Genomic DNA, 17,978 nt, shown 5'->3' with positions numbered 1-17,978 from the left:
CCCTGAGTGGCGCAGTGGTTAAGAATCCGCCTGCCAATGTGGGGACGCAGGTTCAATACCTGGTCCAGGAAGATCCCACATGCCGCAGAGCAACTAAGCCTGTGTGCCACAACTACTGAGCCTGCGCTCTAGAGCCCGCGAGCCACAACTACTGAGCCCACATGCCACAACTACTGAAGTCCACGCACCTAGAGCCTGTGCTCCACAACAAGAGAAGCTGCCGCAATGAGAGGCCTGCACGCCACAACGAAGAGTAGCCCCCACTCACCGCAGCTAGAGAAAGCCCACGTGCAGCAACGAAGACCCAATGCAGCCAAAACTAAATAAATAAATTAAAAAATAATTTAAAAATTAAAAAAAAAGAAGTTAGCATTGGGACTAAATCTTCTGAAACATAATAGTCTGCATCCCAGAACATACAGACCTGCAATCTTAGCCCCAACTTTTCTACCCAGTAAGATTTCAGGTGTTCTCCCTGGTATTGAATGAAAATTTGGGGGCCGATTTATGTTGCCTTCATCTCATTTAAAAGAGACCACCTACTAGCTAATGTTCAGTGATTCACAAGCTGGAGGCACATGGTTGCGGGTATTTAGATCAGGAGGAAAGCAGGCCCAAGAAGGGATAGTGGGATAGAAGTCACAGAAGCCTCACAAGGGAGAATCCCCAAATCTACCCTTTTCTTTTACTGAAAAAAAGGGTGGCCCAGTATTTTCATAATTTCCACATTAGAGTTGAGCTAAGTAGGACGAAAGCTTATTTTAAAATGGAGGCAGGCCAGTAATGACGACAATAATAAACAACATTCATTGAATGTGTATCATGTTTCAGGAACTGCACTAAATGCTTTCCGTGTATTACATTATTTAATTTCCTCTTAACCTCTTATGAGGCTTAGGGGTCATAAATCATTCTCCAAAGGCCACACAGGTTGTAAATGCAAGAGTGAAACAGCCAGTTGTGTTTGACTCCAGGAGGGGAGTTTTCCGCCACTGTGCCACAATGCACCAGCACACAAATAAAAGATGAGACTGAAAAACCTCAGTATTTCTTTAGTGTTAAAAGCTAAAAAGAAAAACACAAATTGTGTATATGATGGTTTGCAAATATTTGGGAATATTCCAAAATAAGGGAAATGTCTCTGCTGTGCTGGACCGTCCTTTTCTTACATAGTGTTCTGAAGAGATAGCTGACCACTTACAGGTATTTAAAACTACCTTGAGCTTTCTGTCAGCATAATTTCTCACAAATTTGGAGGTATTTGAATTTTATAATGTAGTTCCTGTCATTGTGAATTTCATTCTTGCTTCTTCCTATACCCTTTTAAAAACTGATAACCCATAATTATTCACAATTTTTCTTTAAATTTCTGTGATTGAAATTCATTTTCTTTCAACTGTTCCATTATCACTGCACCCCTATTCTTAAACCACTTTAGATGAATACTTCACCGACCTTTTCTAACACAAAGTATGTGCTGGTAAGTAATCTTTAGCTGAAAAAAATTGCCTTAGTTTTTAAAAACAGGGGGGAAAGAAAGCAATGAGATATTTCAATTCACTTTGTAGTGAAATTCTAAATGATAACAATAATTGCCTAGTTATGGTAATTTCTAACAAAGATGATAATAAAATGAAGAACATGAAGCTTCCCTCTCACCCTTGAGGAACACAAGTATAATCTACTCCACCCATTCTCTTCCTCATAGCAACAGTGTGGCATCTCCCCTTTCCAGCATCCTCAACTACAACTGTCTGAGATGAGTTTTGAATGATGAACAGTTTACAAGATAAGAGGAAAGGGGCATTCCAGTTGGGTGGACAATATGTACAGTGTACAGCAAAGACATAAAAGAAATCATCAGAAACTGGGGTGGGGAGGATGAATGCTGACAGGAGATTGGCTATGTTAGGTTGGTTGTGAGCCTTTTATGCCGTATTGAAGGAGTCTGACAGATACTTAGGTAATGACAAATGATTGGCAACCCTTGTTCCTTCTGCGTTCAAGTGCTCATACACTTCCTTCACCTCCTGTTATTTAGGTTGAAAAACAAAGCTAGCCATGCCTTTTCCACTTCTTCCATATCCATATTTCTACAATTCAGTGCGTTTAGCAGCTTAATACTATGGTTCTTTGTATGTGAAATTGCACTTTGGCATGAAGACAAGCTATGACCAAGTCAGAGGAAGTCTATTTGGGTAGAACTTTTGAAGAATACAAAGCAGTTGAAAAATACAGATAGAAAAGTAAAATATTATTCAGGAGAAAAAATACATGTCTACTACTGACACCATGAGTGTTCTTTTAATAAAAGACATCTCATCTTTTATGCTAAAGAGACTTTATCAGGAATAATGGACCATCTCAAATGAAGAAGAATAATCACAATTACACAAAGTTTTCCCAAGTCCCCTCCAAAACAGTCTAGTTGTCACGCAGATTTATTTTCAGAATTTCCAGACTTGGTCAGGACCAAGTGAATAGAGGAAGTAGTGAGAGAGAGACAGAGAGAGTAATTTTGAAATGACTTTTTAAAACTGGACTCATTTTATATACTAAAGCTGGATTTCAAATCAACTAAATTTCCAGATTGTTTGGCTCATTCAGTACCTTCTCCTTTCACTATAACCAGGGCTTTGGCTTCAAAGAAAATTGCTCTATAAAATTTTACCACATTTTCTAATCAAAAGTGTGTGCTTCTAACGAGGCAGGGAACGTTGTCTATTACCGGCCCTCTTGCTGAGGGAACAACAGAAACGTGGCAAACTTGGTAGAAACTGGGCTATAGACAAAATAAAATCCTGTTAGCAAGTCTAGTGAACGCAGAATGTGTTCTGCCCCTTAAGAAATGCTGGTTTTATTTTGTGGGGAGTGCTGAGTGTTGTCTGTCGCGAGTGTTTGTCGTTTAACTTACTGAGATCGTGAAGATAGGTGAGTCACAGGTGACTGTGACAGGAGGCACTGAATGCAGGCTCTTTGACATTATTCATTAAAAGCGCTAGTCCTGTCCCATCACCTCTTAAACACACATGTGTCATCATCAAAACTGGTGGAGTGGCCATCAGGCCTCATGAAGTCTGGAAGTCTTAATGTTTATCACTTTAAATTTTGCCATACAATTAAGTAATGATGGAGTGGAACAAACGTATTTATAGTACATTTGAAAATCCTGGGATAAAAATAGGATCCAGATAAATCTTCCCACATGCTAACTAACATTTGCTTGGCCTTAGGAGCATGGCATTCCTACTGACATGGGCTACGCGGTGGCCCCTCACCATTCGGGCGTCTACCCTGTACACATTCAGCTGTACGAGGCCTGGAAGAAGGTTTGGAATATTAGAATCACCAGCACTGAAGAATACCCACACCTGAAACCAGCTAGATACCGGAGGGGCTTCATCCACAAAAACATCATGGTGAGCTTCCTCTGGTATGCATAGGGTAGACCTCATTCTGCCAGACTTAATTCCTCATTTGAAGAAAGAACAAAAGAGAAGAACTAAATATTAAAAGCGTAACAGAAGGAAAAGCTCCACGCAGCAGGAAACATATTTTTCATACCCAAGCAAAGGACGTTTTCATCAAAGTCACTTCTTTTCAATTCTTCAAATAAAACTGACACTGTTGCTATCAAGCAGGCACTGACGTTAAAATACTAAGGAAACATTACATCTAACTTGCAGATAATTTACAGAAGCCATCATTTCTTCAAAAAGTTATTTAGCATGTAAAACTGACACCATCTCTCTCTATATAAAAACCATGTCACTCTTGCCAGGCTGTGTCCTCTTTATCATATCAGACTAAAAAAAAACTATTTACAAGAAAAAGCCACATGTCCTGCATAATCATTAACAGATCATAATATAGAGTACAAATGAGAGATGATGTTAATGAAGTCATTTCTATCCATTGTCAAATTCTCTCCAAAGCTTCTCTATTTTGTTTTGTGTTTTTACACTGGTGACAAATGTATATGGTCAAGATATATTATTACCTAATACTTTGTGAGACCTCTCAAAGTAAGTAATTAAATCCTAATTTTTTCCGAAATCAGAAAATCTAAAGAGCACTGGTGAAGTTAGGAGTAGGCCTCCTGATTTAGACACACACTGGGAAGGAACACCACACAGAAACACTATGTGGTCAGGCACCATAACACTGTCAAACTGTGTTTGAGCAGATGTCTGCCTTCTAGAATTAGGTGTAACTGACTTCTTTTCAGACAGTTTTCCTATGTCGGCAAAAATTACATATTGGATAATGACATTTGTATTACTACAGATAGGATAATGAACTTGGATCAACTTCCACCTTAACTTTTCCCTCAATAAAAACTGTTGTAAATGCTATATGGGGACATAATGGCCACATTTTATCCCACCTGCCATTCCTCCTTACTGAAAATGAACTCACTGTGCCTCAAGCTTCCAGTCTTTTGACTTGGGTTATATTATAATTTAAAAGTATGCCAGTACTCTCCTGTCATGTTTAAATCATATGCAGTCTTAGAATAATAAACTTAAGTCTCCAAGGACTTTATTCAATGGTGTTCTCTTTTGTTTCTGTTTCTCTCTGTAGTACCAGAAAACTTGCTTGGATATGTCCCATGACATATGTTCATCTTTGTTTCTCCTGAAAACATATTTTACCTGTATTATAAATGCATGAATCTGGCAGGTATTAGAGGCTCTAACAGATTTCCTGTTTTGAGGGAACTGTCCCTGAGGTTCCACTTAGGCAGCAATCCGTGGAAATTCTGTTTGCTTTGTGGACCCTTGTATGAGAATTTCCTAGTGGGAAATGTTCCAAGTTGATGTGTAGTTAGAGAGGACAGGGCTTGAAGTCATACTAATAGAGTTGTAAGTGGAGACCAGAATAGCCAATATGCCCTCCTAGGGAGAGACTGCAAAGAAAAAAGAGCAGGGAACTGAGGAACAAACGTTCCTTAGATCACACCCATACCCTGTTGTATGAATGAGGGAAACTGGGTTTTGATGATCTGCTCACAAATCAAACTTACAAGGCCTTAAATGAAACTTATTATCTTCCCTTCAAACTAGCTATTGGTCCTGCTATCTCTAGTTCAGTTCTGCAATTTGAACATCACACTGACCCCCCATTTCCAATCAGTCTCTACATTCTGTCAGTAATTCCTTCATAATATTTTTAAATTTCACTTCCTTTCCCACAGCCTAATTCACTACCTTGACTTTCATTTGTAAACCATGGTGCTGGTTTCTACTTCGTTTATTTACAGCTTCTATCCACCACTCACTTCAGTCCATACCATGGAAAGTGCCAACCTTTTAACCCTAAAATGCTGCCTCATCTTGCCTTCCTAACCTGATTCTTTCCAGTTGTTTTCCATATGCCTTAACTTGCTCTTCAGGGACCTGAAAACAATTTAAACTGTCTACCTTTCCATCTCTTGTTGTCCCGTAGCTAACACAGACTCACTCCAGACAAAAAGGTCTGCAGCAATATCACTGTGTCTATGCCTTTGTCATTCTTTCCACCTTGAAAGACCACTTTCTGATCACTCTCTACCTATTCCTATTCCCTTTATTCCTCAGTATCAAGTTCCATATCTTATATAATTTAATGTAAAGCACCTTGGTATATATATAGCAGCTCAATACCTAGGTCAGGCCTACACTGATCTTATTCTCCTCTGAATTCCTATAACACATCCTCTTGTATAACTCCATTAGGAACATAAAAGCTAGATTCAAGCCTTATGTACAGGATATTGGCTTTAGGTCCACTGGCCGAGATTCCTATGACTATGGCTTTCATAACCATCTCCTAGTTATTGTCAGGAGCTATAAGGTTTCCAGGGGCTCATCAACATCTCAAAGTTTGAATTTGATAGCATTACACTCCCAGAAACAGTTCTAGAGAGCAGTTCACAGCAGAATGCCTAAAACCTCTCTTATTCCTTCTCTAACACAAGAGAGCCATTTCAAGGAACATGTTCAGTGTCCTGTAGCATTGGATTTAGGGAGCAAGGCAATGCGATATGACCCTCTTACACTCTGATGATCTCCTCAGCCTCCTTTGGTGGTCCACTGACCATCCTAGGGCTCATGGTGACTCTCATCCTCTCAGCAAGTGTGATCCTCCCCAGAGTTGCAGGGTAAAGCCTGAAACTTCCTCTTCCCTCTGTTCAAACTCAAATAATTTGAGAAATAAATGAAATTCAAATTTCTTTTCACTTCTCTCTCCCTTTTGCGTAGAATCAGCTAGGCAATCAAATCCCAAAGTTGGCTCTGTATGTTGCCATAGTTTTTCAGGCAAGATATTCAAACTGAATCCTAAAAGCGATTCAGAATCATGCACGTTAAAATGTAAAACTAACCTGGCGTTTAATTACATGTAGGCATTTCATTATTTAGCTTTGGGGTACTTCTCTTTATCCCAATATACCTTAAATCCTTCAAGAATATAAAGGCTATATCTTTGTGTTCTCCCACCTGGACTTGCAAAGAATTTTGAATAAGTATTTGTTAAATAAATAACTGCTATGTAAAATTTAATTTCCAGGAAATTACATGTTCGTGAATTGTTAGGGGATATATTTGATTCAGTTAGAATACCTCTGCACTTAGTTCTTTTTTGTTGTTGATTTTGTGCATAACATTATGAGAATGCATAATGCTTTTAAACATAAACATCATCAGAGCTAATACTCTGCAATTAAACTGAAGTTCTTGGAATGATTTCATCAAGATAAAATAGCTTCTAAGGATATAACTTTCACCAGTTTGCCAAAATAAATAGGATAGATACAGTTTTGATTTACACTGAATATGTAGTTTATTGATTGAGCTGGGAATTATGTTTTCTAAGAAAACTTTCCAAGGACTAGATTGAAATGTATTAAATACATATTCAGTATATTTCTAGGAGATTGCAAAGCATGGGGATTCCTGTACAGGTAATATTTTGAAAGCACTTAACTGAATCAATTGTGCTTTAAGAATCAAGACAAAAAAAAAATGACGATCCATTTGCTTAGGACAATAAACAGAAGACCTGCCTGTGTAAGATTCTATAAAACTTGGATCCCTCCAAAGTATACTAATTCATTTTCTGCTACTTCAAGGGTGTAATGACAAATGCAGGTCATAAAGAAGTCATTATATAAAATTTAGCTAAAGTTTGTGCCATCTTGCACAGCTTTTTTTCACCCCTTCTTTTATAATTGTACTGATATTTCACCAGGAAAGCTGTAAGAATTTGAAAAAAAATCCTTATCACAAATATGTATAACTGAAGTAAATAATGGCTTTTATATACAAAGGATGAAAAGAAGACTTTTTACTGAGTGACCTTTTTATCATTTTGTTTCTGAAACTTTATAAAAATTACTAACCAAATGCATCATCTCTTTCTTACTTTTGGAACTGGCAGGCTTCAGACTTAGAATTCGGGGCAATTACTACAACCTACAGTAGTCCTTTCAGAGTGGAACAGGAACTATGATTTGTGTCTCAAATATTTGTTCTAATTTAACATGTCATTTCCCAAGAATCACATTAAGTTAATAATTGACTTCATTTTCTAATGCATGTGTAGAATTTGATAGAAGTATTATCCTTAAAACTTTTGCCTACTAGAATTACAATGTAGCACAGGCAAGTCCAGTATTTTTAAAGTCTAATTTTTACTTTTTGTTTGTTTGTTTTATTTCTTAAGATGCTGGAACATACTAGGCTTCATAACAGAAGTAATGACTTGGAGATTTAAAATAGATAAGTGGCTAAAATAATTCAAAGTCTATCTTAGTTTTAACATATTTCTTCCACTCTCTTCAGTATTCCTGCTGTAGTGATGTCATCCCCACTTTCCCACATTGTGAAGAACTTTGGGGTGTTAGTTAAGAGTTGAATAATGACACCAGCTTGTACATTATTTTCCATGAGGGAAAAAGCTAAGTTTCAACATATTAATTGGTTGAAAGGAAATTTTTCCTTACCTGTTCATTCTTCCTTCAGGTTCTTCCAAGACAAACCTGTGGGCTTTTCACTCACACAATTTTCTATAAAGAATATCCAGGAGGTCCTAAAGAGCTGGACAAGAGTATCCAAGGAGGTGAACTTTTCTTCACAGTGGTCCTCAACCCAGTAAGTACTTTGAGTTATTCTCCAAATAAATAATGAAAAATGACAGGGCAAATGACAAAGAGGCCAGGGTTTTGGTAGTTATCAGCCAATCAAGATGAAGTTTCAGTTCTAAAATGGTAGTTAAAAACTAAATGGAAAAAAAAAAAAAAACTAAATGGAAGTACATCTAGTAATGGGGGCAAACTAATTCTACAAGTAGTAATGACATGAGGAACTTACGGAAGAGTCAAGGAAGTGCTCTAGCAAACCCTCCTCTGTGTTGGAAAGTGATCAAAATTTAGAGATTCTTGCTTTTATGCAGAGTAAGATTTTTCACCTATAAAACTCTCCAATTCCCAGTGGGACCAGTTTTCCATTTAGGTGACTATTCTATTTTTTTCTTATTTAAAATAAAAGTAGAAGCAAAATGGGAGAGGAATTAGATAAGCAAATAGGGTCACTGTTGGAATATTCACATTAGATCTTATCTTGCTGCATCTCAGGCCAGGGCAGAGCAGCCTGTTTTATTGGGCTACTGTTCTTCCTCCTTTACTTCTTAATACTAGGGTGCCGGCTCCCAAATGAACCATTTGTACGTATTTCTGCTCGAGGCCAGTGTTACAAAGTTGCATAGAAAACGAACTAACTGAAGTAAGGTGTATAAGGAAAAGAAGGGATTTTTATTTCCCTTCTGAAGGTCACTGACATAAAAAGTAAAGCTGTATTTATTTATAGTAAATTTGTCCCTGATGTTAGCAATATTCAAGATGAAAAAAAAATGTAATTTTCCAAATGTGAAAAAAATTCTATCAGCATAAAAGTTAGATAAGAGAGGGATAAAGAGAATAAAATTTGAAAGACCCCTCTCTTGACATTAATTTTACAGGTCTTGCAAGTAAAATTTCAGATATTTTTCATTATCTACTGGTATTCAATAGCTATCTATTTCTCAGCTCCTAGAAAATGAGATAGAAGTAAGAGTAACTCATCTTTAGGCAAAATCAAGATGTCTATCCAAAACTCACCATAGTTTGAAGTTAATAAACTTCTTCATACCCCAAAAAAATATAAATAATTCTGAGTTATATATCAGAAATAATCTGGTTCTTCTAACTTTTCTATTCTTAACAAATGGAAGTATCTTTGGAATCATCTCATATGGTTTTGTTCTCTTTTTTTTATCAATTCAGCCACTAATACACAGGCAAAAGAATTAAACTAATGCCTAATGATGAACTGAAAATGCAGTTAAAATATTCTTAATATGGTAACATTTTCATCAATAATTTTAAGATTCTTTAATCTATAACCTATAAAATTCTGATGTTTTATATTTCCTTTCATCATAGAGCAACTGTGAACAAGTAATCATCTATTTGATTTTTTTTAACCAATAGTTGCTTTGGCACTTAAGAAATTCCTGGTGGTATTGTAATTTCAAAACTTTCTAAACCAAATTAGTTTTATTTACCATGGAAGAAATTCAAAGTAAGATCATTCATGTTCAGTAGATTTACAATAACTATTATATTTTTTACTAATTAAACACCAAAGTATTTTCTTCATTGAAAAAAGATCTTGTGGTAAAGCTTATGTTATTCTTGGATACTGATTTGGGCTAAACTAACTGAACAAACTCTTTTAACGTTTAGTAAACCTTGCTACTTTTCAGGCCTTTATCAATAACGTTTGGCAATTTTGTCTGTCTTGCTGAGGAGATCCACAGGGAATAAAGGGGAGAAAAAACTTCACGAACTTGTTCTTTTCTGATTCAGAAAACTTTCAGTAGACAGTTACTTTCAGATAAATGCTGGTATTCAAAATAAATGACAGGTCTTGTTAGACACCGTAAGACATGCAAGGAATCCAAATTAACTTCATCTGGCATGTGAACTATGATTTTTGGAAACAACTGTCGTTCCCTAGAGATTTGTGGTTTAAGAAGCCCACTTCTAGACTCAGCCCAAGTCTTACCCAAGGAAAGATTACTGTCATTAGCTAGTGATGTTTGCTTTGCAGAACAGAGTGAGGAGTAGTGGTCTGTTTCCTATGAAGTCTCCATCCCAAAATTAAATGTTTAGATAAAGTTTGTATTAAAATTAAGAAAGGTCCAGGTGCAGTTAGGCATACTAGTAATTTGGCAGATGACACTCTTTTTAGGCCAGAATGAGATTGAGAAACCCTTGATGGAATCAAAGTAGATATTAGCTGCAAGAAAGACAAGAATTTTAATTATAGTGGATTTGAAAGATAGCCATTGTGAGCTTCAGTAATACTCCGGGCCTCGATCAGAAGTATCATTTTCTGAGAATGCTGAATGAGTTTGCTGTTTACTTCAAAAAGGTAGATGTGCATTAGAAATATACATATGGCTTTTAAATATATTCAAATATATTTGAATGAGTTGAAAATGAAAATATAAGCAGGATTTTATTTAATGTGCTTCTAAATTTTCTTCCTATATGTCAACATAATATCAAGGTATTCCAATAACTTTTACCAGTATTGTGGTGAGAGGTGGTTACAATGAAGTACCTCTCAGAGTTAAACTAGAATAAATCACAGCAAAGATAAGTATGTTCCTTAAACAGAGTAACTCTCTGGCCTGAAATGTTCTACTGTTACCAAAGTATTTTTCACTGCTAAAGAAAAAAGTGTCAACCTTGGAAATTTAATACAAAGAGCTTCAAAGACAATGTTAGCACTGCATAAGAGAGAGAAAACCTTGGCCTTTTCCAAATGAGTATTTCCAGTGTCACAGGCCACACACCTCGGATGTGGGTTGGATGCAGAGATTTTATTAGACGCTGAGGTTCAGGTGCATTTGAGAGGTGGGCCCATCAGGCTATCTGAGCCTGGGACCACTAAGAATTCAATTCTTCTAATTCCCTTTTTGATTCTAAACTCAACCAGCAACTTCCTGATTATAGTTTGCTTTCCTATATAAATCCTACTATAGGAAAAGAATATGTCCATCATAAGAACTTGTACTCACTAGAACAGTAATTCGCAGCACAATTTTATAAATCTTTCAGTTGGTGAATACTTCCCACTTAACCTGATAACCAGGAGAGGACCCTCCAATTGTATATATTTTAATATTTCAGTTCCTCTATAATGTATAATTCTCCATTTTAAACTAATGGATGAAATTCTGTTTTTATTTATCAGTTTCAATTGTCTTTGCTAATTTGATTCTGCCCCCCAGAAATGGACACTGTCCGTCAGTGTACTGAATCAGGTGTTGGAGCCCATCAGGCTAAGTAACAGGCCCTGAAGTGTTTGTTGATTAATTCAGGAAGGTAATGAATTACCTTATGGATATACCAGGGGAGAGAGCCACTAGAACTGCCCCAGAGTCACTGTTAGCTATAGACATACAAGCACAAAATTTCTACACAAACATGTAATACACCCACACACAATATTCTTGATCAATTCATAATGCTCCAAGTACCCTTGTATATACTTTAAAAAATAGTGAGAAAGAGTCTACTTACTTTACATACCTACATAAAATAATATGTAGATGGGTACTAAGAACTAAAACTTATGAAGATGACAAAAAATATTAATTCACAGTGACTGCACCTGCCCTCAATAAACAGAACCCTATAAATTTATGACATATATACTTATACAAAAAAAAAAAAAAAACCAAACCACTACTAAAGAGTATACTGTCCACTTTAAAGTGCGTTTCCAGTTCTACCTATCTTAGGTAAATGTGATAATACTTAAGTAGTGTGACAAATGGAATAGTTCTGAATTAGACATGATTGTTCCTCTTTTGGGAGCCATATTATATTCTGTTGCTCTGAAAAAGGATGTCCCCTTCCTTCTCCAGTGTTCTTATTTCTAATTACAAAATGTCTGAGTCTTTGCTTACACTCTTGTTCAATAAACAGACTCTAGGTATTGAGTCCCTAACAGCCGATATCTGTGCCTCCCTCCAACATGCTTGATAATAAAGTCAGTGCTTACTTTACTTATTAATCCAGAACAGTTGTGGATTGCCACAAGATTCATGCTCTTACCACACTTGTTTGGAATTCAAGTGGAGCAAATCCCTGACAGCACAGCAATATTATACTTCCTTCATCAAACTGTTAAACATCCCATACAAACAGTAGCTAATCCCCTTATGCCCATGTTTCATTAAACGCTTTTTGTCTCTATTGTTTCTCAATTTGATATAGCATCTATCCACCATACCCTCCATACCCTCCTACCCAAATCCCTGAAAGCGAAATCTAAATTGTATTTCTCTAATTACAATTACACATGGTGAGTAGAATTGACTATTTCAAACTGGGTAACACATGAGTGAATTACAATGAAAGTAAAACAACAGAATTCATACAAGATAACTTGTATAAATAGAAATTAACCCACACTGAAATTTTTTTAAAACTATAATTTACATGTATATGGCTTATGTGTGCTTATCTATAGAATTCATCTAAAAGAAAACAGCTTTTTTTCTTAATGGGAAATTTTATGTTTCTTTCTTTTCTTATTTACTAATCCTGGAAAACATTGTGATAACAGAAAACTCTTTATTGAAAAATAAATGCTAATAATAACAACAACTTTGGATAGTAGAAAAATAATTCCTGAACATGTCTAATAATGAGTATTACCTGGGACAACTGATTAAAAAAAGTCCAGACTTAATGCATCAGAACCTGCAGGGGACAGTTTGGGGACCTGCATACTTATCATGAGCTGTAGGTGATTCTTATGATCAGGCAAATTTGGGAAATACTGCAGAGAAAGAAAATGGAGAAATAATTTTGGTAATCGAAGATTACCAAAAACTGCTATAGAAATTGTGGACCTATGGTCAAGGTATCAGAATTGAAAATGAGTCCAAATCAGCAGTAAGATTTTTTTAAAAACAAATGAGAATGAATGTTTTTTCTTAATGACCAGAGAACTCTAGCTTGAACTGGAGTTTAAAATAGAGGTAACTCCTGTTTATCCTTTAAGGATGGCTTAAGGGTCACTTTCCTCAGGAAACATTCTCTGCTCTGGTTTAGAAGTACCTTCTTGTGTTCCCATAGCATCCTCTGCCGACTCTTCCTAAGTACCTACTATCTTGCATTGTGACTGTGGGTTTGCCGTTAGGCTCTTTGCTTCTTGTGGCAGAAAATGTGTCTTTCATCTCCAAAATCATCCCAGTGCCTAAACATGATGCCTTATACCTAGTTTTTGTTTAACACATATTAAGGAAGAGAAACTGACTTTTCTAATGGCCTGATACCAAAAACAAACACAATAAATCTGAAATGAAAGGACATCTGGGTGCTGGTAAGATAATTCTTGAATCAAAAGCATAAGTAAAACCTGTATCATGAGTTAGACGGGGCTGAATTATGTACCGTTGTGTACTGCTCTTCACATATGTAGTTGTCTCTTCTGTATAAAGATTTGTTTTCATTGAGTTCCTCTGGCTGTAAGAACTAGAGGCCCACTCAAGTTACCTCAAATAATGGAAGTGTGGGACTCCAGAATGCTGAGTCCAAGGCAGTTTCAGGGCCCATAAAAATGAGAATTACTGATCTTGATCTTGCCTTAGTGCTTTAATACAACACAACAGGTGCTTTTCATGTGTCTGAGTGTCTCGTTTTTCTACTTCTGACTATATATTACATGTCTGCCTCAAAAGTGCTGCTTGCTTTATGGCTTCTGTGCCCTCATTAATTAATTTTACACATGACCCAATGTGACTGCATCAAATGTTTTCCATATAACATTCAGCTTCAATTCTAACTTGCTAATTATCTCATCCTCTTGTGGTGTCGCAGATCAAATTCCCAAGCAAGGGAATCTATTTGTCCCAGCTTACTTTTTTGAGTCAGCCAATATCAGTCCTGGCCTGCTGTGAACTGAGTGCTCCTGGCTATGGGCACCCCACAACTACCTCCAATCTCCATTCTACACTATGACTGGGCAGTGGGCTGCCTAAGGGCTATCCTTTCAGCAAAAGCTTGGAAGAGGCAGGTACTATGACTGCTGTCTAGCCTGAATCTGAATCCTGTGGGAATAGTCAGTATGTCTCAGCCAATTCCAGAGATTTGGGAGTAAGCTAAACCTTTTTGGAGAAGGCCTAAAGATTAATTTTGAAGCTTGTAAAGTCTAAGTGAGTAGTTCTGTTAGATATAGGACCAATTAATTTCATTCATCATTTTACTGTCTATCTTGCTTCTAGAATGCAAGTTCCAAGACAGCATGTACGTCTTGGGTTTTATTTACTCTATATCTTCAAACTAAGAAGAGTTCCTGGCATGTCGCAGGTGCTAACAAAATATTTCATAAGTGGATGAATGAAGTTAAATGTCCAACAACAGGGGTGGGAATATTAAAAGAGCAAATTATGTTCCCCCCATAGTGGAATACATTCAGCCATTAAAAAACACATTGTATAATAATTTTTGATGACATGGGAAACAGTCATGATATATTCAGTGAAAAAGTATGTTATTAGAAAATTAGATGCAAGCATGGAAATAAACTAGAAGGAATTCAGCTGAATGTTAGCAATGGTTGCCCTAGATAACAGGATTAAAGATGATTTTCTTTGTCACGTTTGTCTGATTTTTATAATATGTCTACATTGAATGTCTATTACTCTTAAAACCAGCGCGCACACACACACACACACAAAATGCTACATTAAAAACAACAATAATAAAGAATTATCTAACACTAACAGTGAAGGATGTAAAAGCAAGTATTTATTTAGTGATATATCAGGGGTAGAATTAGTATTTACTCAGTTCCAGTTCCCTATCTGTCTCATATATCACCTAACACCTACCTCACTGCATGGTTATTTGTGTACATATACATCATTTCTCCTATATGAGGGGGCATTCTTGCAGAATTATCTCTGTGTGTTTCATTTTTGTGCTTCCCATGGTGTCTAGATCAATGTTTTAAATCTAATAAATGGTCACTAAATGTTTTTTAAATGACTGACTAAATGTAAGAAGTTATGTTTTAGGGGCATCACTTGACTTATGGCCTATCCAAATGTGAATAAGAACAAGCCTGGTTTTAACAAAACTACATTCTGGCAGATTCTCTGCTTTCAAGAGAGTGAAATTCAGGATCCAGGAAATTTTTAAGTGGCCCTAAACGTTTGGCAGGTTTTTACAAGTGATGATGAATTAGCCTGACATGGAACAATGGACAATTAAAGCTGGAAAGAACCACAAAATTCATCTACTCAGTCACCTAATTTTAGGCTCAAGGTCACTCCTGTATTTTTCTGTTGAGAACCCAGCCTTCCTGACTCTGAGTTTGGTGCTTCTACCACTACAACATGCTGCTTCTGCACTCCTGGGTAAATTGGCCTTAATGTGATGCACATTACCTGTTAATGTGACTCAGTTACCTGGTACCAGGAAAATGTGCAAATGGTTTAAAATTTCTGGCTATTATTTAGAAAAAGCAACCCATCTCCATACTGAATAAAAAACAAAAAATAAGTGCTTTTGAAAAAAAGCTATAATAAGCAGTTATAGCTAAGGGAAAATGTCAAATGTACTTTTAAAGAACTATGAATAATAAGCTATGTATTTTTTATCTTAAAACAATAAATCTTATTGATGTTACTTATATATTGATAAGGCTTTTAAAAATTTTTTTGTTTTTTAATTTTTTATTAGACTTTTAAACTTGTAAAGCCAAAACACTTTATTTCATTTATTTCCTACTTTCCATATCAGCCCTATTTTTCTATCAATGTTCTTCATGATTAACTATGGTTTTATATAATTACTTGCCACTGTGAGATTAAGAATATTATAAGAAAGCATGATTGTCTTGATTCTACAGTTAAGAAAAATAGGAGTATGATAAACTCTCAAGCCATTGAGATAGATATATTTAAGAAATTTAAGAAAATAGATATTAAGTTAAAGAAATGAATATTATTTTTGTTTAATCCTTTCATAGTTTCACATAACTTATAGGATAAACAAACAAACAAAAAATCCGTCACTTGGAAAAAAAAAATTAAGTCTGGCTCCTACCCACCTTTATGGTCTCTTTTTTCAATAATCTCATATATGCACCTTTCAATCCACCCATACCAAAGAATTTGTAGTTCCCTAAACAGGACCTGTTACCTTGTTCTGTGCCTTAGAGTGCTACTGCCTCAGGCTGGAATGCCTTCCAGCAAATCTGAGCTCAAACGTCATCTTTTTACAGAAGACCTCCCCCAACTCTTCAGTTTCTCCTGTGTTCTCATAGCACCCAGGCATAACCATAACATAACTTGCCCCCAGTACTATAATCGGTTATCTTTCTCATCCAGTAGTTTGTGCATTCCTTGATAGAAAGCATCATGTCTTATTTATTTTGTAATCAAGATATATGCAAAATTTTAGTGCATAGTAGGCGCTCAATAAATGACAGTGCATTAACTTGCCATGCATGTTTGAAGGAAACACTTCCTTTGACGGAAAATCTATTTGCCTTGGAAATACTTATTCACAGAATCACTTGACTCAAGAGTTTGCATTATTGTGCTTTCATTTCTCCCAACATGGCATCCAAGGAGATCCTTCTGAAAGTCATTAAATTTATGAAAGTCATAGGAAGAAAAATCAAGGTTAAACATATTGAGATACCATTTCTTATCCATCATATTGCCAAAAATTCAAAAGATTGGTAAAATATTCTGTTAACAAGGCTGTGGGAAAACAGATATTCTCATACATCCTAGTGGATATGCAACCCCTACTGAGGGAATGCAAAATGGTACAGCCGCTATGTAAAACAGTATGGAGTTTCCTCAAAAATTAAAAATAAGACTACCATATGATCCACCAACCGTACTTCTGGATATCTGTCCAAAAGAATTGAAAACAGGATCTCAGAGAGATATTTGCCCTCCTATGTTTGTTGCAGCATTATTCTCAATGGCCAAGAGGTAGAAACAACTTAGCTGTCCATTGACAGATGAATGAATAAAGAAAATATGGTACATATGTACAGTAGAATATTATTCAGCCTTAAAAAGGAAGGAAATCCTGTCATATGCTACAACATGAATGAAACTTGAAGACATTATATGCTAAGTGAAATAGGCCAGTCACAAAAGAACAATACTATATGATTCCACTTGTTTGAGGTGTCTAAAGTGGTCACACTCATAGAAACAAAGTAAAATGGTGGTTGCCAGGGCCTAGAGGGAGGGGAAAATGGGGAGTTGCTATTCAGTGGGTATAGAGTTCCAGCCATGCAAGATGAAAAAGCTCTAGACATGTACAGCATACTGTACTGTACATTTAAAAATTTTGCTGAGGGCCTTCCCTGGTGGCGCAGTGGTTGAGAGTCCGCCTGCCGATGCAGGGGACACGGGTTCGTGCCCCGGTCCGGGAAGATCCCACATGCCGCGGAGCGGCTGGGCCCGTGAGCCATGGCCGCTGAGCCTGCGCGTCCGGAGCCTGTGCTCCGCAACGGGAGAGGCCACAACAGTGAGAGGCCTGTGTACCGCAAAAAAAAAAAAAAAAAAAAAAAAATTTGCTGAGGGTAGATTTCATGTTAATTTTTGCCACAAATGTTTTTTAAATTTTTATTGGAATATAGTTACTTTACAATGTTGTGTTAGTTTCTGCTGTACAGCAGAGTTAATCAGCTATATGTATACATATATCCCCTCTTTTTCCGATTTCCTTCCCGTTTAGGTCACCACAGAGCACTGAGTAGAGTTCCCTGTGCTATACAGCAGGTTCTCATTAGTTATCTATTTTATATATAGTATCAATAGTGTATATATGTCAATCCCAATCTCCCACCCAATTCATCCCACCCCCCATTCCACCGCTTGGTGTCCGTACGTTTGTTCTCTAC

At 36.5% G+C, this 17,978-nt stretch overlaps 1 protein-coding gene across 1 annotated transcript in view; it reads left to right on the top strand.

Moving 5' to 3' along the window:
* Positions 1 to 17,978, top strand: part of LOC111186065 (bifunctional heparan sulfate N-deacetylase/N-sulfotransferase 3) — a 140,239-nt gene that overhangs the window by 65,423 nt on the left and 56,838 nt on the right. The window contains exons 4-5 of the mRNA XM_022596263.3: positions 3,234 to 3,419; positions 8,004 to 8,132. Of these exons, the coding sequence (XP_022451971.1) occupies positions 3,234 to 3,419; positions 8,004 to 8,132 (315 nt within the window). The remainder of the gene's footprint in view (positions 1 to 3,233; positions 3,420 to 8,003; positions 8,133 to 17,978) is intronic.

The sequence above is a fragment of the Delphinapterus leucas genome, chromosome 5 (genome assembly GCF_059928025.1).
Source record: "Delphinapterus leucas isolate spDelLeu-1000000601 "Yukka" chromosome 5, BTC_Dleu_Yukka2, whole genome shotgun sequence".
Lineage (NCBI taxonomy): Eukaryota > Metazoa > Chordata > Mammalia > Artiodactyla > Monodontidae > Delphinapterus > Delphinapterus leucas.
This window is presented reverse-complemented; position numbering and strand designations above follow the sequence as displayed.